Source organism: Pogoniulus pusillus, chromosome 7 (assembly GCF_015220805.1).
Source record: "Pogoniulus pusillus isolate bPogPus1 chromosome 7, bPogPus1.pri, whole genome shotgun sequence".
In the NCBI taxonomy this organism is placed as follows: Eukaryota; Metazoa; Chordata; class Aves; order Piciformes; family Lybiidae; genus Pogoniulus; species Pogoniulus pusillus.
In genome coordinates this window covers 25,448,942-25,474,152 of record NC_087270.1, presented here as the reverse complement: position 1 = coordinate 25,474,152, position 25,211 = coordinate 25,448,942, and the positions used below count along the sequence as shown (strand labels likewise).

Below are 25,211 nucleotides of genomic sequence, written 5' to 3'. Positions count from 1 at the left end.
CTCTATCTCTGGAGGCCTTCCAGACCCACCTGGCTGTGTCCCTGTGGGATTGACTCTGGGCAAGCCTGCTCTTAGCAAGGGGTTTGGACTAGAAGATCTTCAGAGATCTCTTCTGCCCACTCTGTGATTCTGGTTTCAAAGAATTCTAGTTTTGCTGCATCGAGCACCAGACCTCAGAGGAGGAAACACACAGCTGCTGGCCTTAAGCTCCTCTTCTCCACCAGCATGCCCACAAGCAACAGTAAAACTGAAGGCCCACATGTGCATGTAGGCAGCTCCCATACCTGCTCCATGCCTTTGCTGTACAAGTCTTTTGCTCCTGCCACAGCAGCAAGATTGTTTGCTTCAGCTGTTGCCTGGAAAACATGAAGCACAGGTAGTTAACACTGCCCACCACTCCCTCACTACCTCCAAAGCTTGGGCTGGACTTCAGCAAAACGCCCCCAGACACACATGTTAGAACAGGTTACTGACTGGTCAGACTGTGCCTGCAGGAGGGCAGCCTCTCGGCAGTGCTCCCTTGTTAAGGAGCACATAAGCATCACTGAGTAATTACATGTTAACCCAATCCCCTGCTAGCCTGGAGAGGAGCCAGCTGGGATGATATCAGCACCAGAAATGTGCAGTTTTGGTGTCAGAAATCGTATGAATTTAAGATTCTTTTCAACCTGCATCACGTAAGGGATAGTTAACCTCGCTAAGGCTGCGAGATGTCCCCCAAGCCACATCCACAGCACACCAGAGGAACGATGGCAGCCTCTGGCCCATTGCAATGAGCTCTCAAGTCTAAAGACTTCATTCCTTGAAGGATGAAAACACACCCAGAATGGTCAGATCTTAAAGAAGAGATATAGGAAAGGAGGAAACTTTAAGAGAAGCCAAGGCTCACAGCTACAGAATGGCTAAACCTGAGCCTAAAGCCCACACTTTGGTGAAAGCTCTTCATTCCCAGCAATTCAAGGGTTCACCACAGGGCTTTACACAATCAGTTTGTGTTCAGATCACCCTAAAGCTGATTACCTCCTTTGGCTCAACCCAGAAAAGAAATCTCAAGGCAGCTCTCTGATGCACCAAGCCCACATGGCCCAGCCCAGAGCTGCCAGCCAGCATTGCTGTGAAGACTTCTCCACCTTGTCTGCTGCATCTGAGGCTAAAAGCCCTCTGAATAGTCAGAAACAGCAAGTCACAGGGAACACACACTCAGAAACTGAAGAGGCTGTGAAATCCCAGCCCTGCTTGGTTTGCTGGATGGAGCTGAGGGAAGACACAAACATCCAGCAGAGCTGAGGTGGCTCCTTCAAGAGCTGCAGCAGTCAAGCTCTCCAGTTGCAAAGAGCTTACAAAGGGCACTCATCTGCTGGATTATTCGACAGGGACATCAAATACCTGCAGCATAGATTTTGGATGAGGTAGTTCCTCTCCTTGATAGATTTTAATATAAGCCTAAATGGGAGAAAGAAAAAGGAAAACAAAATTAGGTTTGGTTTTCTCAAACATTTCTGAGAGAGAGATGAGATAAAGTCAGAGCTCATCTCTCTTTGTAATGACGTCCAGTAGTTAATTCAGCCAATTTTCTCACACAAATCTGCCACTGATGGATCAGTACAGGCTGGGGACTGACCTGCTGGAGAGCAGGGAAGGGGAAAAGGACCAGGGGGTCCTGGTGGGCAGAAGGATGCTCATGAGCCAGCAAGATGCTGCTGGGGCCAAGAAGGCCAAGGGCACCCTGTGGTATATTAGAAGGGCTGTGGTTAGGTCAAGAGAGGTTCTCTTGCCCCTCTACTCTGCCCTGCTGAGGCCACATCTGGAATACTGTGTCCAGTTCTGGGCCACTCAGCTCAAGAAGGACCTCAAGAAACTGCTTGAGAGACTCCAGCCCAGAGCACCAAGCTGCTATGAGCTGTGAACACCTCCTGTGAGGCCAGGCTGAGGGAACTGGGGCTGGGAGCTTGGAGAGAAGGAGCCTGAGGGCTGCCCTCAGTGCTGTTTATCAATATATAAAGGTGAGTGCAGGAGGCTGGATCCAGGCTCTGCTGGGTGATGCCCAGTGCCAGGACAGGGGGCACTGGGTGGAAGCTGAGCCATAGGAAGTTCCATAGAAACAGGAGGAGGATTTTTTTTCCCTGTGAGGGTGATAGAGCCCTGGAACAGGCTGCCCAAGGGGGTTGCAGAGTCTCCCTCTCTGGAGATATTCAAACTCCACCTGGATGTGTTCCTGTGTGACCTGCCCTAGGTGACCCTGCTCTGGCAGGAGGGGTGAACTAGATGACCTCTAGAGGTCCCTTCTAAGCGCGGACACTCTGTGATTCTCAGCTATCCCTAGTGCCTTACTCCCTTTTCTGTGCACCTGAAGCTGGGCCTAGGGGGTAGCAGAGAACCTTGAGGAGACACTGCCACTGTCTCAAGAAGTGACAGACTCGACAGCAGGATTCTGCTCCTTCAGGTACGTAAGGAGGTCTTTGCCAGGCAGGGAACCTTGCCCCCAAACAACAGTTCAAGTTGGCTAGAGGTCTGCCCCAACACACCCCACTGCTGGGAGCAGCAGTAGTGACATTTCCCTGTATGTCTGCCTCCCTTGAAGGACGTGAGGCAGAAAAGGCAGTCCAAGTAGTCATGCACAGAGAGCTGAGTGGCCAAAACACTTCTGAGAGCCAAGCAGGCAGCCTGCCCCTCTGTGCACCACCCCCAGCAATCCTCAGACCACCTTCCTTTCACCAGAAGAGCAGACAAAGACTCCTGGAATCACACGGTTGGAATAGACCTTCTAGAGCATCCAGTCCAACCGTAACCCAACTGCCACAACTGCTAAGCACCAGGTCCTGAAGCACCACAGCTACAGCCTCTTGAACACCTCCAGGGACGGGGACTCCACCACCTCCCTGGGCAGCCTGTGCCAACTCTTCATCACTCTCAGTAGTTTTTCCCAATATCCAACCTAACCCTCCCCTGGCACAACCTGAACCCATTACTTCTCATTCTATTGCTGGTTACTTGCAAGAGACTACCAACCCCAGCCTCACTCCAGCCTCCTCTCAGGGAGCTGTAGAGAGCAATGAGGTCTCCCCTCAGCCTTCTCTTCTCCACACTAAACACCTCCAGCTCCCTCAGATGCTCCTCATATGATGCCCTCCAAAACCCTCTCCTGTCTCTTTGCTCTTCTCTGGACACTCTCCAGCCCCCTTAATGTCTTTCCTATGCTGTGGTGCCCAGAACTGAACACAGTACTCAAGTTGTAGCCTCACCAGGGCTGAGTATATCCTTCAGGACATCCCCTTCAGCCCACAAGATGGCTTTGGGATGGATTAGTGGAGCAGGCACAGCAGGAGTCACTCAGTGCTCTGCACAAGCTGTGCAAGTTAAACCACCAAGGCCATTTTTAGCCCCTCAGAGATTAGGCAGTTGTTGTCCCTCATGCTCTCCCCCTCCGGCCTGTCTAGGAGCCTCTGACCTGAGGATTACATATTTTTCTGTAAAGGAGAAGAGAACAAGGTTGCCAGGGTCCCTCTGTACTCAGTGCTCTAGGCTGTAGAACAACCTACAAAATGTATAGAGTTGTGCTCTGCTCCCTCGACGCCCTCCTGGCTTCTCTAGCTAGCCTCCAAGTAAATGCCCTCCAGTTTCCACCTCAGCCTTCATGAGCTCAGCTTTAGATGCACAGCCCTGAGGGAGCAGCCCTCTTTAGTTACATAACCACAGTGGCTGTGCAACATCCTGCAGGATTGCTCCCAGGCTGGAGATGAGATAGGAACTGGGCAGCTTTTCACTGGATCTGACACTCAGTTTTTAGGGTGCAACCAACTGCTGTTGAACGTAGACTCCCTACACCAGATCGGATCAAGTCTTGCTAGAGAAGCAAGGAGAACAAAAACCAGCATGCAACCACATCACCAGAGCCTGAGCACATGAGCTCCAGAGTGTTGGTTTTATGCTTGTCAGGAGAGCTCTGACATCCTTCCTCTGTAAAAAAGCATGACCAGCAGGATGAGAGGGAGGGGATTCTGCCCCTCTGCTCTGCTGAGACCACGTCTGCAGTGGTGCCTCCAGAATAAAGCACTAATGGAAAGGGTCCAGAGGAGCCCAGGAAGGTGATGAGAGGGCTGGAGAACCACCCATATGGGGACAGGCTGAGAGAGTTGGGGCTGTTCATCCTGGAGGGGAGATGACTCCAGGGAGACCTTACAGCAGCCTTCCAGTACCCAAAGGGGTTGCAGGAGAGCTGGGGAGGGACTTCTGACAGGGGCTGGGAGTGATGGGATGAAAGGAAATGGACTGAAGTTTCAGGAAGGCAGATCTAGACTGCACAAGAGAAAGAAATTCTTTATAGTGAGGGTGAGAAGACACTGGCACAGGTTGCCCAGGGAGGCTGGCTGCCCCCTCCCTGGAGGTGTTCAAGGCCAGGCTGGATGAGGCCTTGAGCAACTTGGGCTGGTGGGAGACATGGCAGGGGGTTGGAACTAGATGAGTTTTAAAGTCTCTTACAACACAAGCCATACTATGAAAATAAAGTTAGCTTGTTTCACATTTACTAAAGCTTAAAGAGATTTCTCCCTTGCCTTCTTTCTTGACATCAGCCTCACTCTGTCCTACCTTTAACATGCTCCAAAGCAGAACAGCAAAATGAGTATCTTTAGGAACCAGTGCCACTTTCTCCTACCAAGCCAACTGTCTAAGTCATTCCAGTTCAAATAAAGCTTACACACAGCAGAGCAGTTCCTGGTGATGTAGAGATTATGTTATCACATTTCTGCTGGTGTCACCCTGATACCAAAGCAGCTCAAGAGTCTGACAGCTGCAAGTATCATATCCCAAATATTTCAGAGCGTGCAGTGGTGCTGCTGCACATCTAAGTGTTTAGAAAGCATCTTCTGCAGACATTAGAAAGCCAGGAGGGGAGAGTCTCTAATTTTCACTGCACACCTGAAAAAACAACTCTAAAACCTTCATGTAAAGCTGTTTCCAAAGAACAGTCAACAGAACCATACAAGTAGGATTTCCAAGCAGGGAACACAAAACAGTCTCTAATGGAATGGTTTAGGCTGGAAGGGACCTCAAATCTCATCCAGTTCCAACCTCCCTGCCATAGGCAGGGACACTTCCCACCAGCCCAGGTTGTTCAAGACCTCATCCAACCTGGCCTTGAACACCTCCAGGGAGGGAGCATCCATAACCTTCCCAGGCAACCTGTGACAGTGTCTCACCACCTTCCCTGTCAAGAACTTCCTCCTAACATCCAGTTTAAATCTCCTCTCTGCCAGTTTAAAACCATTCCTCCTCATCCTGTCATTACAAGGCCTTGTCAATAGTCTCTCCCCAGCACTCCTGTAGGACTCCTCCAGATACTGGAAGGCTACTACCAAGGTCTTCTCGAAGCCCAACTTGGAGTATTTCATCCTGTTTACAAAGAAAGAGCAAATAAAACCCAAGCCCACACCCCATAACTCTGCCAAGAGTAGCTTGCTAAGTGCTACTATACCTTTGGGAAGCTGTGTGCCAGTTCTGGAATGTCAGAGTAAGAAAACACAAAGGGAAAAAGTGAGAGCTGCTGAGTGGATGTCAGCCTAGATAGCTTAGCTCCTCTGGGAACACACCCTAAAATTAGAATGCTTCCTTTTAAGCCATTAGCAGAAATAATTAGTATGAGTTTGCTTACCTTGAAGTACTCTACAAGATCTCTACAGGTCACCTTGGAGCCACTAATCTCTTTTTCTACCAGGTTTTCAGGGGCAAGCAGTAATGGTACCAAATTCCGCAGTTCCTTCTTGAATTCCTCATCTATGTCTAATAAAATTCAATCAATTACAGAAATAAGAGAGGGAAGAAAAAAAAAGGCAGTTAGCTTTCTTCTCATTCTTACCATTCCCATGGGAACACAACCCATGGCCCTCCCAAACTATGAGTGTGCACAACTCCTGCCTGCATCTCAAGCTGTTGTAAGGCTTCAGTACAGAGTATAGGTTGGGTAAGTTCTACCTGCTCTTTAAGCTGAGCTCCAGCCCGAAAGGACAAGGTTCCAGAGTCCTGGCAATATTTCAAGTGCATTGCCCAGTGACACCAGCATCTCACACAATCCCACAGGTGCCACCCTGAGCACAGAGGTGGCTGGCATCCCACTAGCACAAACCCACTCCTCTCAGCCTTTTGACATTCTGATGTGCTTCCTCCGCTGGGGGTTCAAGCAGCAAGTGGAGGAATCCGGAGTGCCTCTCTTTCTGCAGCAGCAGAATCCTACAGTAATTAATTCTAAGCTTTGGTTTCAAAGTTCTTAGAGGAAGAGCCTTTCCATTTGAAGAAAGAAAATTTAGCCTTTGTGAATTCTCCCCCCTGGAACCCACAGTGATCTTTAGAATGACCTTCAAGTACATCTCAAGTGATCAGATTACAATCAACAGCTGGATACAAAGATATCCATTCCCTCAGCCTGCTTAATTCCTCACTGAAGAGAGCAGAGAGTTTCACCTTTTAACCCTACACATTTTTCTGGGCAAGCATTCCAAGAGCAAAACCATTCCAGCACTTCACTTCCATTATAAAAGAAAACAAAACTCAACGATCTGAAGCAAGAAACACACAATGGAAAGCTTCCTACCATTCAACCTCCCATCAAAATTTGGATTTGTTGCAACTTTAAGACCAGGGTGGGGCAACAGGAAACAGCCAAGAGTACTGAAACAGGAGTGAATATGCTTCCTTACATTCTGTAGCTCTTCGTGTTGGTTTTGCTTTACCTGAAAGAAAAAGAGGCAGTAACAACTGCTAAGAGTTTCTGCAGTACTGCAATCACATTTAAGTATCAGCTTAAAAGAGTGGGTTTAAGCTTTCATGTCTGAACTCACAAATGTAGAATTTCACACAGTTGGGAACATGACAAATGTATTTTCAATGGTACAGTTAGCTCCTTGAGCATCTTTCCCTTGACAGCAAGTTGTCACTTAAGTTAGAAGACTGCTGGAGAGACCTTACCTGCAATCTTTTCTCTAGGAACTTTCTTCCTCCTTCCAAGCCATATGCATGTTCATAAGGGTAACTCCAATCTCTAATTAAGAACATCAGTGTCTGCAACAGGAAGAACAACAGCTGTGAATGGCTGACAGCATTCCCAAGGTCAAAGGAAATCGATCATGTGTGGTTAAGGAAAGCAAGCTCTAAGTTCTAAGCACTAAAACCAAGCAGCCTTGCAGTGTCATGGTGCAAGTGTTTGCTTCTTTAAAATCTAGCAAAAAAGCAGCAAGGCCAGCAGATGGAGAGAGGAGACACTGCCCCTCTGCTCTGCTGAGACCTCACCTGCAGTGCTGGGCCCAGCTCTGGAGCCTTCAACACAAGGAAGGGCGTGGACCTCATAGAGCAGGTCCAGAGGAGGGACATAAACATAAACAGGGAGCTGGAGCAGCTCTGCTATAGGCACAGGCTGAGGGAGCTGGGGGTGTGCAGCCTGCAGAAGAGAAGACTTCAGGCAGACCTAACAGCAGCCTTCCAGGGGGCCTATGAGAAGGCTGCAGAGGGACTGCTGCCACAGGCCTGCAGGGACAGCACAAGGGCAATGGCTGCAAACTAGAGCAGAGCAGATTCAGATTGGCTGTGAGGAACAAGTTCTGCAGCAGGAGGCTGCTGCAACACTGCCACAGGTTGCCCAGGGAGGTGGCTGGGGCCCATCCCTGAAGATGCTCAAGGTGAGCCTGGACAGAGCTGTGGGCAGGCTGCTCTAGGGGAGGATGTCCCTGCTGAGTGCAGGGGGTTGGATTGGATGAGCTTTGGAGGTCACTTCCAACCCATTCTATGATTCGTGTTGCAAGTGCTTGCTTGTTTCAAAAAATAAACAGCAGAACAACAAACCAAACCAAACATGGGAAATGAGCCCTCCCCCCACAATTCACACACCAAACACACAAATCCCACCCACTCCTTATCTAAAAGTGCCCAAGTGTCTCAGAAAGCCTTGGGTTTGCCTACTCCTCTACCACTGTCCTCCCTCCCACCAGCTGAGGGCAGAGAGCAAACCTTGATGTTGCTCTTGATACAAGAGGAGCTGCTTTACAAAGAGTGCATTTTGCCTGGCCAGTCACCAGAGCACTGCAGGTGGCTACTGAGAGACACAAGACTACAAACTCACCATTAATAGCAGTCAGGCAGTACCCTTACAGGCTAAAGAGGACACTTGAGGATGGAAGAGATTTCAGTCTGTCTCTACTGAACAGAGGCAGCCTCAAACCATTTTCTAGCCCAGCAAACTGATGCCAGCACTTTTCAAGTCAGTCATGCTTCAAGTACAAATGCATTATGGCACTCCTCAGTTCTCAGAGGCCACATGACCTTCCCTCAGAACTATGGACCACTAGCAAAGCTCTGGTGGTCTTTAAGTGTCTTTAAGGCTCTTTAAAGTCTTAAAGAGTGATGATCAAGGCAGCAGCACTAAACTTTTCTCCTTAATGTCTCTGCTGTGAAGAGAGGCTGAGGGCCATGGGGCTGATTAGTCTGGAGAGGAGAAGGCTGAGAGGAGATGTGATCAATGTCTATCAATATGAGGGGTGGGGGTCAGGATGAAGGTGCCAGGCTCTGTTTGGAGCAGGACAAGGAACAACAGGTCCAAGCTAAAACCCAGGAGGCTCCACCTCAACATGAGGGGAAAGTTCTTTATTGTGATAATGACAGAGCCCTGGAGCAGGCTGGCCAGAGAGGTCATGGACTCTCTTTCTTTGGAGAGATTCCAAGCTCACCTGGGAGTGTTCCCGTGTGACCTGCCCTGGGTGACCCTGGACTGGATGATCTCTGGAGGTCTGTTCAACCCCTAATATTCTGTGCTTCTGTCTACACAATGCTTGACACTTGCATTCCTTTCAGACCTTACAGATTCAGGCACAAAGCTCTATTTGCTCAAAATGTGATCCTCCTCAGTATTTTCACATTGTGCTTTTGTCAAGAGATGTGGTAACAGGGAAGGAGAAACAATCATCAGTCTGGTAAAGAACAAGCTAGCTTCAGCCCAACTAATTTCTCTTCATCCACTACCCTCTGCTCATCTTCTACACATTCAATTGCCCCAATTGCATTTAATGTATAATTAGCTGAAATCCATCATCATTACCTGAAATGGCTTTTGGTAAATTTCTTCCATAGCAAGTCTTCCATACTCTGTAAACAACTGACAGAAACAAGAGTGTGAGGGTGCCACATTCAAGGCAAAACAAAACCAGAACCATCCTTCTATTGTCAAATATTCTATTGGGTTTCTTTAATCTTAAATCCTCTTATGAGGATCACACCTATACACCCCAGAGACAAGCACACCAATCTTCAGGACCAGTTTGGGAAGGGAGCCTGATTTCCACTGGTGCCACTACATAACTACAACTCTAAATGGGTGGCCTGGGGGTTATTGCCAGAGGAAAACTCACTGAGTCTCTCAGCAAGCCAACTGCCAGCACTTGATTCCTAGGCTGAGGAGGGATGCCTGGGTAACATTTGTCCCTCACTTCCCACAAAAGATCTATTCCTGGAAATCTGAAGCAGCTTGGCTAGAGTCAATGTATCAGCCATTCAAATACAAGCCAAGCTCAGCAGCTTCCCAGCTCACTACTGCAGCCCATGAGGTGGGGGTTGGTCTTCTTTCCCTAGGATCAGGTGAAAGGATGGGAGGAAATGGTCTCAAGTTGCCCCAAGGGAGGTTCAGGCTGAATATCAGGAAAAAAAATTCTTTGCTGCAAGAGTGGTCAGAGATTGGAACAGGCTGTCCAGGGAGGCAGAGGAGTCCCCATCCCTGGGAAGTGCTCAAGAAACATGTCCATGGCACTTGGGGCCAGGGTTTAGTGGCCACAGTGGGGCTGGATTGATGGCTGGAGTGGAACTTAGCAGGCTTTGCCAACCAAAGCAATTCTGTGATTCTATGTCCTTAGGAATTGCTCTTTCCTTCCAGTAGAAAGGCAAGGATCAGCTGCCTTCCTCATTCTGCTTCCACCATCTTCAGCAGCAGCACTCTTCACTGGACCCAGTGGGAACACAAATTACCGGCTGTGCTGGCTCTTCCTGCAGAGCTCAGAGTCAGGTATTGATCCATGCCACCCTCCTTCAGAGGTCAAGATGAAGGAAGCACATCAATACCCTCCAGTACCAGGCAACTGTTCTGCAGTAAGACTCCTGAAGCATCTCAGGTAAGCTCCATGGCTAAGAGCACTGATCCCTGTGCTGCTCACATGAGCAACTGAGAACTGAAAAGCCTAATGGAACACACATTAACTTCAAAGCTCTTGCTGCTTTGAGCAAAAGCAGCTCTCTAGCAGTCAAGCAGCCACATAAGATGAGCTCCTCTGATCCTAACTCCCTACCCTGCTCACTTCCCTGCCACATGGAAAAGGCAACCAGAGACTCACAACCTTCCAGAACAACAGAGGTTGCTGTTACAACAGAAATCCAACACTTCCTTCCCTCACCTCACAACTCCTTCCATGCATGGGTGTCCCCTACTCACTGCTTGGATTTATTACCCTTCTCTTCCTTCCCCTCCAGCATACCAGAAAGGGATGCCTCTGTTCTGACTTTCAGAAGGCACTGAGGCTGTCACAGGACAGCAGTCATGAGGAAAATCTAACTTTCAAATCATTAGCTAAGGCTTTTTGTTCTGTTTGGAGCACTGCTGGGTTGGTTTCCTGGTGGAGGGGGGTGGGGGGCAGCATTGGCACAATGATACAACTCCGGTAACTGAGAAGAGCATCACAAGACTATGTTTAGTTAGTGCTCTCCTATCTGCTTGCAGCACTGGCAGCCAGTTTCTTGCAGCAGAGCCCAGGACAGAAGCCCTTTCAATCAGCAGATACATAAACCAGCTTGGAGCTGTGCAAGGTCATGGCCTGAACACAGGCAGGTGTTTGGTAATACCCAAGCCAGGCTCTAAAGCTGTAGGGTTTAAAGTTAAGGAGATAAGGTTCTTGCTCCATTCACACGAAGCCAGAATGCAGTGGCCTTTGACCACAGTGTTCCACTAGAGGAACAACATTCCAGCCTGCAGGACAGAAAGGACAACTCTTCCCTGCACTTTTTTCCAGCTGGGAAACTCAGGAGAAGTTTCCCCAGTCAAAAACTAGAAAAGGCTTCTGGGGAGAAGCCTTGACCCAGGATCCTACAATGCTTTAGAGCCACTCCCAAAATACCATCTGCATTCCTACTTCCAAGAACAAGAAGGAACATTAGAATTTTCTCATTAAGTACTTCCAGAAATCATTTTCCTTTCTCATATTTTCAGGAATTTCAGGACTTACCATATGAAGAGCAGATTTTGCCCTTGCGGCCAAGAAGGGCAAGGGCATCCTGGGGTGGATTAGAAGGGCCAGAAGGTAAAGAGAAGTTCTTCTCCCTTCTATTTTGCCCTGCTGAGGCCACATCTGGAATGCCATGTCCAGTTCTGGGCCACTCAGATCAAGAAAGGCATCAAGGAATTGCTTGGGAGAGCCCAGCCCAGAGCACCAAGCTGCTGCAGGCAGTGAACATCTCCTGTGAGGCCAGGCTGAGGGAGCTGGGGCTGGGAGCTTGCAGCAGAGGAGCCTGAGGGCTGCCCTCAGTGCTGTGCTAAAGAGGTGCAGGGCAGTGTCGGGAAGATGCAGCCAGACTCTGCTCAGGGCTGGCCAAGGGCAGCATAAGGGGCACTGAGGGCAAGCTGGAGCAGAGGAGGTGCCACAAAAACAGGAGAGGAAACTTTGTCCCTGTGAGGGTGACAGAACTCTGGAACAGGCTGCCCAGAGAGGCTGTGGAGTCTCCTTCTCTGAGGATTTTCCAACCCCACCTGGATGTGTTCCTGTGTGACCTGCCCTGGCAGGGGGGTTGGCCTGGATGACCTTTTGAGGTCCCTTCCAAGCTCTGACATTCAGTGATTCAGAAAGATCAGATTTAGCCAGATTAGAAGCCCTTCTTTCACCTCTGCCCTGGCACAGCTGAATCAGTGTCCTGGGATGTCTGCAAGTCCTGTAGTTACAGGTGGTTCTCGTTTAAGCATTGGATCAGCTTCAGTGTTCTGCAGGAAGCAGCAGGCAGCTCCCAAATAACAGCTGCAGCAGAAGCAACTTTGAGAACAATGTCAAGAGCATCAGTTCAGAAGCAGCTTAATATAAACCCAGCATATTCTTACCTGCAAATGTTGAAGGTCATCTTCCTGAATATTCTGTGACAAATTGTACACCTGCAAGAGACAGGGAAAGAGTGTGAAGCCATTATCTTACCCTGCTGTCAACTCTTTTAGAGGATTTTTACCTCCTCCAGAAAAGTCAGCAGCTAGAAAGCTGCCACAGAATGCATCTCAAACAAGAGTCACTTCCTCATATGAAGTGCTAGGAACAAAACCATTCTAGCCACCCTAAATCCTTATTAGAAAACCTTCTTTCCAAGGAAGGAAGCAATAAGAGAAGGCAGTCAAATGCTTCAAATCAGGCTGAGAAGGGCAGGTCTGTTTGGCATCCTGAAGTCCCAGTACTCATAATTCAGGGATCCTGCAGCTCTGACACAGAAATGCCTGGGGAGTAAATAATTTATCTTTGCTTTCAAACCTTCCCAGAGAAATCTGATTCTAGCCAGGGAGCTTGTTACTGTTTCAAGAGCACGACTGGGCTGCATCAAAAGCAGTGTGGCCAGCAGGTCTGCCACTCCACTCTGCTCTAGTGTGACTGTGAGTGCTGTGTCCAGCTCTAGGGCCCCCAATACAAGAGAGACCTGGAGCTGAAGTGGGGCCACAGGAGGCCACAAAGGTGCTCAGAAGGCTGGAGAACCTTTGCTATGAAGACAGGCTGAGAGAGGTGGGGCTGTTCAGTCTGGAGAGAAGGTGGCTCCAGGGAGACCTTAGAGCTGCATTTCATTATCTGAAGAGGACCTCCAGGCAGACTGGGGAGGGACTGTTTAGAAGGGCCTGTGGGGATAGGACAAGGGCAATGGTTTGAAAGCGGAGCAGGGCAGAGTTAGGTTGGACATCAGGAGGAAGTTGTGCACAAGGGGAGTGGTGAGACACTGGAACAAGTCACCCAGGGATGTGGCTGAGGCATTCAAGCTCAGCCTTGCTGTGCAGCCTGCTCTAGTTGGAGATGTCCATGCTGACTGCAGTGGTGCTGGACAAGATGCCCTTTGAAGGTCCCTTCCAACCCGATGCAATCTGTAGGAATACTGAGCAGCAGCACACTCAAACTTCCATCACTAACCTACAATTCACCCTAACAGCAGGAACAAAAAGGCTACCCAAGCCAAGGCCACAGAGCAGCACTGTTCTGCATACTCCTGTCCCCTACATGTTGTAGCATGTCTGAAGAAGGTCACTTGGTCATCCTTCAAAACCCTGCTCACTTTTGGCACACTTAAGGCCCAAGCTTTTGAGCACAGCACAACAGGATTGTCAGAAGTTTGATGGTAGCAGTAACTAAGTTTAGCTGATGGTGCTGTAATTTTACCCCAAACTTTATCTGAAAGGAGATTCTTTAAGGCACCTGTGCAAAAGAGGTTGCTGCTTTGACACCTTTGTTTGGCATTCCACACTTCAGTTAGCAATCTAACTAAACTTGGCCTTGGATAACCTTGGTTCCACAGCCAAACTGACCAAGCATACTAGAGTGAAGATAAGACAAGTCTGAAAGTTTAAGTAACAGTTGAAGGAAGAGGTGCAGATGAACTCCCAAGGTGGAGCTAAAGACCCACTGCATTCACAGAATATATCTGGTTGGAAGAGACCTTCACAATTGAGAGGGTTGCAGCACCTCTGCTGTGCTGAGGGAGCTGGGGGTGTTCAGCAAGGAGAAGAGAAAGCCCCAGGGAGACCTTAGCACAGCCTTCCAGTACCTAAAAGGGGTACAGAAGAAAGCTGGGAAGGGATTTTTCACAAGAGCTTGTAGTGATAGCACAAGGGAGGATGGATTGAAGCTTGAGGAGGACAAACTGAGACTGGAGATGAGGAAGAAATTCTTTAGAGTGAGAGTGGGGAGACACTGGCACAGGTTGCCCAGGGAGGTTGTGGATCACAGAATCACAGAACGTGATCAAAGATCACGTTCTGTGATTCTGTGATTCACAACCTCCCTGGAGGTGTTCAAGGCCAGGCTGGATGAGGCCTTCAGCAACCTGAGCTGGTGGGAGGTGTCCCTGCCCATGACAGGGGATTGGAACTGGACCCTTCCAACCCAACCCATACCATGAATGTATGAACCTAGTCCAAGCTCCAACCCAGCACTGCAAGGCTAGGCCAGCAGAGGCAGCTCACCTGGACAGAGCTGGTCATGGTGCTCAGAGCAAAAACCGTCGCACAGTCTTTGATAGTGGATTGGCTATCAAAGGCACCTTGGGTATCCATCAGCAGCACAGCAACCTAAAGAGTGAGACAGCAGCAGCAGTTAACCAAACCATTAACACCTGCAAACTCCAGGCCACTGAGATAAACTCTGTTTCAAGCAGAGCAAGTCACTGCCTTCATAACTACTTATTAAACCTCAGGCAGCTTTCTGCACACAGCCTACACTAGCCAGAGGGCCACGTCATCATCAACATGAAATCCTTGGTCTTGCTGCACTACCTACCCTCTCCCACAGAAACAGCCTCTCTCTGCCCAGTGGGGTAGAGTGCAGAGCCACAGCTTCAACCTCAGCTGACAACCCAGCATAGTTCCTTAGGGCTAAGAATAAGAGGATTACTGTTAAAATCAGAGTGATCTTGAAATGATCGTTTCCAGAAGAAAAGGTCATGGATATTGGAATGGCACAGAATGAAGTCAGCTTAATGACAAAAGCTCACCTGCCCAATTCATCTCTTTGGCACCTACAACTCCCTTCTCCTTCTGTTCAGAAGTGACTGATAAGCAAAAACAAGTGACTGTTTCCAGGGCACAAAGAGATCCTCACAACTTCACTGTTTCTCTTTTTCATTCAGAAAGTGGCTTGGTTAGCTATGCAATTGAGCAAAACCCGTGGCACAATCCCCAGCCACTACCTGTTTTAAGACCACTGTCCCATATTATTAATTTGCCATCAGATGTTTGCTTTGCAGATGCAAAGAGTATAGAAGTTAAACAACCAAGAGCTTATGTCTGAGAATACCCAATGGCTGGAGATACAAGGAGTAAAACATCGACACCACTTTGTTTCAGCACAAAGACTAACTACAAAGCTTGGTTGCAGGTCTCTAACATAAAAGTTTAAGAAGATAGAGAGATTTAGTGTCTTTTATCCTACTTTTAGCCCTTATTAAAAACAGATTCAGATAGCTTAACAGGTAAAGGCCAAGCTCCCAGCCCTTGAAGCTGTTCCCAGTACTTGCACAGCTATAAGCTAGAATGCATTCACAGCTGTGCTAGTTTGAAGCAGGCTAGAATGCTCTGGTGAGAAGGACTAGATTACAGGCTGTGAAAGGAAAACAATGGTGATGTCTACTTCCTTCACAGGCTTGCTGAGATGTATGAGAACAAGAATCAAAACATAGACAAGGCACCACTCCTGCTGGGGAGCTCCAAGATGCATCTCTCTCTCTAGCCCCTCCAACTAACCCACTCTGCTTCCTAACCCTCTGGCTGAACCTCCATTCTTCCTTGGCACTGGGGTAAGTTTGAGGGGGGTAGGGAGAAGGTGAAAGGGCATTAGGAAGCCCCTCCTGGGGACTCAGGTTTCTGGGAGGGGAGTTGTGTTGCTGTATTACCTTTTACCTTGCATATTTCTGTATGTAACTCTATATACTGTAAATATCTGCCTGTATATTGAGCTAAACTGTAAGTAATAAGCTTCATTCAATTTCCACAGCCAGCTGAGTCTAGTCTGGGTGATTTCCAAAGTCTGGGGGGGCAGGCAACACCCAAACCGTCACATCAACTCTCAACATCACTGTAGTACAGAGCTCTTCTTATCCTAACATTTGTTAAACTGTAAGGGCTGTAAACACCACACACAGACAACACCTACTGGATATCCCACCCAGCAGCCTGACGAGGGCAAACATGGCCAAAACAAAGAATTCTCAGAATAGGACTGAATCTTACAATCCAGCAGGAAACTTCATGCTTGTGCTGATAGAAGGTTTCCAAATGATAAGCAGCTACTGAAAGAAAAGGCAACTGAAGTACCTCTAGGAGACCTTCAGCACTTAAGGCATGCAAACGGCAACAACCCTCAAGCAAGCACTTACCTTTGTTCCATTTGGTTTATCAATTACAAACACCTCACTCCAGATCTGAATGCCAGTGGTCTCCCGTTCACATCCACCCCTCCACGTAAAGCCAGTCAATGGCTCAGTGTTTCCACCTATCCAGCAAGGAGAAGTCTACAAAACAAAATGAGAAGCTTCTTTAAAGCCAAGAAGGAGCCTTTTTGCTTTTATAACATGCTGTTCTCTTTGCTGATTTTCACACTGAGCTCTCCTTTTCCTCAGAGATGTTGACAATAGGACGTAAAACACTACCCTGATGAGTTCCAAGGCTCACCCACAAAGAAATGCTGCTCAAGTCTACTGTATTTCAGAGAATGCCTCAGCTTGGACCTCAGAGCTCACCTACTCCATACCCCTGCCATGCCCAGGGGCACCTCCCACCAGCCCAGGTTGCTCAAGGCTTCATCCAACCTGGCCTTGAACACCTCCAGGGAGGAGGCAGCCACAGCCTCCCTAAGAAGCCTGTGCCACCTTCATACTGAAGAGCTTCTCCCTCAGCTTCAGTCTCATCCTGCTCTGCCTCAGCTCCAAACCATTCCCCCAGGCCTGTCTCAGACACCCTCAGCACAAGTCCCTCTGCAGCCTTCCTGTAGGATCCCTTCAGGCACTGGCAGGCAGCTCTGAGGTCCCCCTGGAGCCTTCTCTCCAGGCTGCACACCCTCAGCTCCCTCAGCCTGTGCTCACAGCAGAGCTGCTCCAGCCCTTGGAGCATCTTTGTGGCCTCCTCAGGCCTCACTCCAGCAGCTCTGTGTCCTTCTGCTGCTGGGCACAGCAGAGCTGGAGGCAGGATTGGAGGTGAGGTCTGAGCAGAGCAGAGCCAAGGGGCACAATCCCCTCTCTTGGCCTGCTGCCCACACTGCTCTGGCTGCAGCCAGCACACAGCTGCCTGCTGGGCTGCATGAGGGCACTGCTGGCACCTGGGGAGCTGCTCAGCAGCCAACACCCCCAAGGCTCTTTCTTCAGGACTGCTCTCAGCCCACCCAGCCTGAATTTGCACCTGGTGTGGGCCAGGCTCAGCTGCAGGACCTTGCACTTCCAGCTGCTGCACAAGTGTCCAGCCACTGCAGAGAACATGGGCACAGCTTTCAAGTGTCGCACTCGGAGCTCATGAGAACAGCTCTATGCTGTCCATATATTCCCCCTCATACTCATGCTCCCCTCAGAGTTGAGAGAACACAAGTCAATCAGTTGTCAATAGCATGGCTTTCAAGTACAGAAACAGCTAAAACTCTGCAAGGAACAAAAAAAACCAACTGTTTTTGACCTAATCCTCCCCCTTCACCATTGCACACCGTTGAAACTAGCTAAGCAGCTCAGTTCCCATGCTTTAGGGTTTGACACATCAGTCAGCCCAGGGACACCTTAGAGCTGCACATCAATATCTGAAGGAGTCTTCCAGGCAGGCTGAGGAGGGACTGTTCAGAAGGGTCTGTGGGCATAGGCCGAGGGCAATGGTTTGTAAGTGGAGCAGGGCAGAGTTAGGTTGGGCCTGAGGAGGAAGTTGTGCAGAAGCAGAGTGGTGAGACACTGGCACAGGCTGCCCAGGGCTGTGCTTGAGGCCCTGTCCCTGCAGACCTTCAGGCTCAGCCTTGCTGTGTCCCTGCTGAGTGCAGGGGCTGGACAAGATGCCCTGGGAGGGTCCCTCCCAACCAGATGCAATCTGTGAATTTGTAAACGTTGCTGCTGTGTGGCAAACCTTTTTGAAGGGCTATCAGGTGAAGTCTGCAGCTAACGTTCTGGGTGATGGTACTGCAATGACATCTTTGGTCCTCAAAGACAGGCAGTACAGGAAGCAGTGGCTCACCCAGAACAACCTGGCTATTATATAACCCACAAACAGAGTTTATGGACTAGAAGCACAGAATCAGAGAAGCTGAAAGAGACCTTGAAGGGCATCAACTCCAACTGTAACCTGACTACCACGACCACTAAACTCTACGCTGAAGCACCACATCTCCAGCTTCTTAATACCTCTAGAGGCATGGCAACTCCACTACCTCCCTGGGCTGGCTGTGCCAATCCCTGACCATTCTTGCAGCAAAGACATTTTTCCTAATACCCAACCTAAACCTCCCCTGACACAACCTGAGCCCTTCACCTCTCACAGAATTATAGAGTGACACAACTGTCAAGGCTGGAAGGGGGCTCAAGGATCATCCAGTTCCAGCCCCCCCACCATGGGCAGGGACACCTCACACTAGGTCACAGAACTCCACCACCTCCTTGGGCAACCTGTGCCAGTCTCTCACCACCCTCATAGTCAAGAACTTCTTTCTAACATCCAGTCTAAATCTACCCATTTCCAGCTTTGTTCCATTCCCCCCAGTCCTATCACTACCTGACAGCCTACAAAGTCCCTTCCCAGCTTTCTTGTAGCCTACTTCGTATCCTGGCAGGCCACAATAAGGTATCCTGGAAGCCTTCTCCTCTCCACATTGAACAGCCCCAACTCTCTCAGCCTGTGCCCATAGCAGAGCAGCTCCAGCCCTCTGCTCATCCTTGTGGCCCTTCTCTGGACACCTTCCAGCCCCTCCAGCTCTTTCCTGTCACAGGGCTCCAGAGCTGGGCACAGTGCTCCAGGTGGGGTCTCAGCAGAGGGTGCAGAGGGGCAGAATCCCCTCCCTGGCCCTGCTGCCCACACTGCTCTTGCTGCAGCCCAGGCTCTGGCTGGCATTTGGGCTGCAGGTGCACACTGCTGGCTCCTGTTGAGCTTCTCATCCACCAGCACTCCCAGGTCCTTTTCTTCAGGGCTGCTCTCAAGCCAGGCACTGCCTGGGATTGCCCTGATCCAGGTGCAGGACCTTGCACTTGGTCTTGTTGAGCCTCATGAGGCTGGCTTGGACCCAGCTCTGCAGCCTGTGCAGGTCTCTCTGTATGGATCCTTCCCTCCAGCAGTCAGCCACACCACACACCTTGGTGCTGAGGCTGCCTCAATGCCCCTGTCCATGACACTGACAAAGATGCTGAACAAGACAGCTCCCAGTACTGATCCTTGAGGAGTCCCTCTTTGGATGTGGCTATCACTGATTAACTGGGAGAAGAAAAGCATACCTCCAATCTTTCAAGGAGCTGCAGAGAGCAATGAGCTCTGCCCTCAGCTTCCTCTTCTCCACACTAAATATCCCCAGCTCCCTCAGCTGCTCCTTCCCAGTCCTCTTCTCCAGCCCCTTCCCCAGCTTCCTTGCCCTTTTCTGGACCTGCTCCAGCCCCTCAATGTCCTTCTGGGAGCGAGGGCCCCAACACAGGCATCCAGAAGAAGTGTGCCTGTGCTAGGCTTATAAAGACTGAAATCCTACAAGAGAAGCTGTCAGGCAGACAGGAGTTATGCTGCTGAGGGGGTGGGAGCAAGGCTAGAACCCAAGGTGCTGGCAGCACAGAAAGAGACGTTCAGTGGCTTTGCCTCTGACAGCCCAGAGATTAGCAGCCAGGAAAGTATGCTCCTGGAGAAGGTCAAAGGGGAGGCTTCTCAAGGCAGCAGGCCAAGGGCTCTGCTGACTCTGCACTGGCAGTTTTCAGAGAAGAGCTCAAGGTGGGGGCTGGAAGGGAAGTCCAGACACCATCTAATCTAACCCCCTGCCATCACAGGTTCACCTAGGTAAAGCTGCACAGCAATGTGTCCAGGTGGGTATGGAAAGCCTCCAGAGAAGGAGACCCCACAGCCTCTCCAAGCAGCTTGCTCCAGAGTCCTCAAAGAAGCTTCTCCTTAAGTTCATCCAGCCTGACCCTGCCCTGGCACAGCTTGAGGCTGTGTCCTCTTGTTCTGTCACTGCCTGCCTGGGAGAAGAGCTCAACCCCACCTGGCTGCAGCCTCCCTTCAGGTAGCTGTAGACAGCAATGAGGTCTGCCCTGAGCCTCCTCTTCTGCAGGCTGCACACCCCCAGCTCCCTCAGCCTCTCCTCACAGGGCTGTGCTCCAGGCCCCTCCCCAGCCTTGCTGCCCTGCTCTGGACACCTTTCAGCACCTCAACATCTTTCTTGAGTTAAAGGGCCCAGAATTGGACACAGTATTCGAGGTGAGGCCTAACCAATGCTGAGCACAGGGGCAGGAGGACTCCCCTGGGCCTGCTGGCCACACTGTTACTGATCCAGGCCAGGATGCCATTGGCCTTCTTGGCCACCTGGGCACACTGCTGGCTCATGTTCAGCAGCTGTCAACCAGCATCCCCAGGTCCCTCTCTGCCTGGCTGCTCTCCAGCCACTCTGTCCCCAGCCTACAGTGTGCTGCAGGAGGTTGTTGTGGCCAAAGTGCAGAACTTGGCACTTGGACTTGTTAAAACTCCTGGCACTGGACTATGCCCATCTGTCCAGGTCCCTCTGCAGAGCCCTTCTGCCCCGCAGCAGATCAACACTTGACCCAGACATGGTATTCCAGGTGTGGTCTAATTAGGGCTGAGTAGAGGGGGAGAACCCCCTCAACCTGCAGGCCCCACACTCTTAATGCACCTGAGTGTACTCTGGGCCTTCTTGGGCACCAGGGCACATTGCTGTGCCATGGACAACTTCTTATCACCCAGCACTCCCAGGTCCTTCTCTGTGCAGCTGCTCTCCAGCAGGTCCCCCCCTCACCTGTCCTGCTGCAGGAGGTTGTTCCTCTCCAGGTGCAGGACCCTGCCCTTGCCAAACTCCAAGAGGTCCCCTCCCCCTCTGCCCAGCTCTGGCTGCATGGCAGCACAGCCTGAGGGCTGTCAGCTACTGCTCACAGGTGACCTGTGATAAGGATCCACTGCAGTGTCACCTGTGAGAGCTGTCTCCCAATTCTTACCCACACTCTTCCAACTCGTTTTTCCCTGCCTAGGCAGAGCTCAGACTCCAACTGCTCTCTCACATACAGAGCAACTCCACCACCTTGCTTTGCTGGCCAGACTTTGCCAGAGCCATGTCCTGAAGGACAAAGCTGTTCACCTCTCAGAACACAGCAAGAGCACCCAGAAGCTGCACAGAGTAGAAGCACTGCAGTTCTGCAGACCAGGCCTTGAGCAGAGCAGCTGAGGGAGCTGGGGGGGTTCAGTCTGCAGGGAAGAGGCCTGAGGGGAGACCTCACTGCTCTCTAAGACTGCCTGAAGGGAGGTTGGAGCCAGGTGGGGATCACTATCTTCTCCTTAGCAGTAAGACAAAAGGAAATGGCCTCAAGCTGCATCAGGAGAGGTTTAGGTTGGAAACTTCTTCACCAAAAATGTTCACAAAGCCTGGCAAAGGCTGTCCAGGGAGGTGGTTGAATGCCTGTGCCTGGAGGTGTTTCCAAGAGGCAGAGCTGTGGTGCTGAGGGCCATGGCTTAGCCCCAGCCTTGGTAGAGCTAGAGACTGCTTGGGCTCAAATGATTTTAAGAAACTATTCCAGTTGAAGGAGTTCTTTGATTTTGTGGAACACGACACTGCTTATTTCTAAAAGGGAGTGGGAAACCCCCCTCTGCAAATCCCTTCTGCCTAACAACGCAGAACAAACCTCACCCAAAGCAAAAAGGCTGTGCCCTGCTTCCTCCCAGACGCTCAGTGCACACCATTCAGACCTGCCCCCTGGATCAGACACGCCAGAGGGAAATGAGGTGAGCAGATAACTCAGAAAAGGAACACAGGAGAATCACAGAATGGTTTGGCTTAAGAGGGACCTTAAAGATCATCCACTGCCACCCCCCTGCCATGGGCAGGGACACCTCCCACCAGCACAGGTTGCTCAAGGCCTCATCCAGCATGGCCCTGAACACCTCCATGGAGGGAGCAGCCACAGCCTCCCTGGGCAACCTGTGCCAGTGTCTCCCCACCCTCACGCTCAACAATTTCTTCCTCATTTCCAGTCTCAATCTGCCCTCCTCAAGCTTCAATCCACTCCCTCCCATCCTATCACTACAAGTCCTTGCATAAAGTCCCTCCCTACACGCTCCCCATCCAAGTGAGGGGAATTCCAGCTCTTCACAGCTAGGTTGCTTGTGAGTTTTGGCTGTTGTTTGAGGAGACAAGGTGGAGAGCGTTTGGTGGAAGGTGTTTGGTTTTGTCTATAGAGAAACCAAACCAAAGCTGTGCAGCTTTCCCCTGGATGTTTTTTGTCCCAGAAGACACACACCCATCACCCACTCTAGAAAACGAAAGCTCCAGGCCTGCTTTGAGCTTCAAGAGGCTCTGGGATGCAGTTGTGTAATGCTGAATCCTACCTCACAGGTGTCTGTTAGTGGACTGCAGCTTTTCTCTCGCTCAAGGGAACCTGTTACATTATTCAGCAGCTCCACTTTTCATTGAACAGGAACACTTTTACCCAGAAAAGACATTTCTTTGTAGCAAACTCAGACCAAAACTACACAAATCTTCTGATGAGTCCCTCAATGATCACTGGGTATAAGAACATTTCATTTCATATGGGATTCACGTCATATATGTGACTTTGGTGTCTGAAGACACAACCTCAGCTGAACCTACTGCATCTTGGGGACTTAAACCTGCCTTTGACCAACTTTACATCAGATTGAAACACTCCTGGCTTGCCACAGAACGTTAGGGCTTGGAACAGACCTCCCAAAATCATCCAGTCCAATCCCTTGTCAGAGCAGGGTCAGCCAGGGCAGGACACACAGGAACACATCCAGGTGGCGCTGGAAAGGCTCCAGAGAAGGGAACTCCACAACCTCTCTGGGCAGCCTGATCCAGGCCTCCAGCACCCTCACATGGAAGAACTTTCTCCTCATCTAGAGGTGGAAACTCCTGGATTCCAGCTTGGACCTGTTGTGCCCTGTCCTGTCACTGGGCACCACCAAACAGAGCCTGGCACCTTCATCCTGACCCCCACCCCTCAGATATTGGTATATGTTGATCAGATCTCCTCTCAGCATTCTCCTCTCTGGACTAACCAGCCCCAGGGCTCTCAGCCTCTCTTCACAGCAGAGATGTTCCAGTTCCACAGTTATCCTCTTAGCTCTCTACTGGACCCTCTCCAGCAGATCTCTGTCTCTTTTGAACTGGAGAGCCCAGAACTGGACACAGCATTCCAGGTGTGGTCTCAGCAGGGCAGAGGGGCAGGAGAACCTCCCTAGCCCTGCTGGCCACACTTTCCTCGCTGCACCACAGGATGCCCTTGGCTCTCTTGGCCACAAGGGCACATTGCTGTCCCATGCAGAGCTTGCTGTGCACAGCACTCCAAGGAACAGGGCAACTCCTAAGCTGTGCTGGTGCCTGCTGTTGCTCCTCCCTCAGTGCAGGACCCTGCACTTGTCCTTACTGAACTTCATGAGGTTCCTGCCTCCCAGCTCTCAGTTTGTCCAGATCTGTTCAGTTTGTTCCAGGTGCAAGGTCCTGCATCTGAGTCAAGGCAATCCCAAGCACAAACCCAGGCTGGGCAGTGAGTGGCTGGAGAGCAGCCCTGAGAAGGACTTGGGGGTGCTGGTGGACCAGAAGTTCAACAGAAGCCAGCAGTGTGCACTTGCAGCCCAGAAAGCAACCAGATCCTGGGCCACATGAGGAGAAGTGTGGCCAGCAGGTCAAGGGAGGTGATTCTCCTCCTCTACTGCACTCTGGAGCAGAGATCCCAGCTGGAGTACTGCATTCAGTTCTGCAGCTCCTAATACAAGAGGTATGTGGACATGCTGGAATATATCCAGAGAAGGCTCACAAGGATGATCAGAGGGCTGCAGCACAGACTGAAAGAGTTGGGGCTGTCCAATCTGGAGAAGAGGAGGCTCCCAGGTGACCTTGTGGCCTTTCAGTATCTGAAAGGGGCCTACAAAAAAGCTGGGGAACAGCTTTTTAGGCTATCAGGGAGTGACAGGACTGGGGGGAACGGAGCAAAGCTGGAGGTGGGGAGATTCAGACTGCACATGAGGAGGAAGTTGTTGAGCATGAGAGTGGTGAGAGGCTGGAATGGGTTGCCCAGGGAGGCGGTTGAGGGCCCATCCCTGGAGGTGTTTAAGGCCAGGCTGGATGAGGCTCTGGCCAGCCTGATCTAGGGTAGGGTGTCCCTGCCCACGGCCAGGGGGTTGGTGCTGGATGATCCTTGTGGTCCCTTCCAACCCTGACTGATTCTGTGATCTCATTGGATGGCAGCACAGCCTGATGGGCTGCCAGCCACCACCCCCGGTTTGGTGCCATCAGTGAACTTACTGAGAGTCCACTATGTCCCCTCATGTCACCTCCACCTTGGCTTAGTTAAAACACAGGATTTTAACATCAAATTAGCTTGAAAAAATATATCCAGGAGATGATGGGAAGATAAAAAGGACTTTGTTCCTACATGCAACTAGCTGCTGTCCCATAATTTTCTATCACTCACCTCAAAGATAACCTCTCTGAATATATTCCTCACCACAGAAAGGGCCAATACAGCTTTATTTGCACAGCACCATGAGTACACAGTGCACCTTGCAGATTAATACAGGCTAAGGAGGTCACAGCCCTGTAAAAACAGCTTTTAAAGCTGAATTTACTGCATCCAACTCTTAATAAGGCTTAAACCGCAACAAAGATCACAGGATCCTTGCAGCAGCTTGCAGAGCACACAACTGCTGCTGGTCTGTGCCAGCTGATTCCATTTCAAGTGAACTATCACTGCACCAAGTGTGCTGCTGTGTGGAACATGAGGGTCACCTCCTTGAAGGGACTGACCAAGCTCAGCCATGCCAACATCCTACTTGTGACAGCACCTGGCAGAAGGGAGCTTTTCACAGGATACCCAGCCCTTGGTTGAAGACAAAAGGGATCCTGAAGCATCTTAGAAAGATTTCTCATCACACATGTTAATATCCACAGGGAGCCACATCCCAGAACTGCTCAATCAGTGCACACACCCGATGCAGATGTTCTAGCATCCTGTGCAGGAATCAGTACTTAGTTGGCTAAAGACAGGCTTGTAACTAAATTGAAGATGGAGAGATAAGAATAAATGCTATCAAATTCTACCTCTACTGAAATCTGCACATGCAGGGCACACCACTTGACTTTCTACACAATTCAGCAGTGCTCAAAAGAGGCAGCGTTGCACTTCTCTTTATCCCTGACTCAGTTTGCAGCAGCTCTGGGGGTGGTTAAACTCTTTCCCCAAGCAACTTGGCATCACTGAACTGGCAGAAAAACAACTGGGCCAAGTGTAAG

At 50.3% G+C, this 25,211-nt stretch overlaps 1 protein-coding gene across 5 annotated transcripts in view; it reads right to left on the bottom strand.

The window, feature by feature from the left end:
• The window catches only part of ATL2 (atlastin GTPase 2), a 60,899-nt gene that overhangs the window by 5,224 nt on the left and 30,464 nt on the right, over nt 1-25,211 (bottom strand). For all 5 annotated transcript variants that reach the window (XM_064146280.1, XM_064146279.1, XM_064146281.1 and 2 more), the window contains 9 exons: nt 16,123-16,257; nt 14,216-14,320; nt 12,110-12,160; nt 9,080-9,136; nt 6,961-7,053; nt 6,587-6,725; nt 5,651-5,778; nt 1,387-1,443; nt 285-356 (listed from right to left, as the gene is read on the bottom strand). In XM_064146280.1, the coding sequence (XP_064002350.1) occupies nt 285-356; nt 1,387-1,443; nt 5,651-5,778; nt 6,587-6,725; nt 6,961-7,053; nt 9,080-9,136; nt 12,110-12,160; nt 14,216-14,320; nt 16,123-16,257 (837 nt within the window). The remainder of the gene's footprint in view (nt 1-284; nt 357-1,386; nt 1,444-5,650; nt 5,779-6,586; nt 6,726-6,960; nt 7,054-9,079; nt 9,137-12,109; nt 12,161-14,215; nt 14,321-16,122; nt 16,258-25,211) is intronic.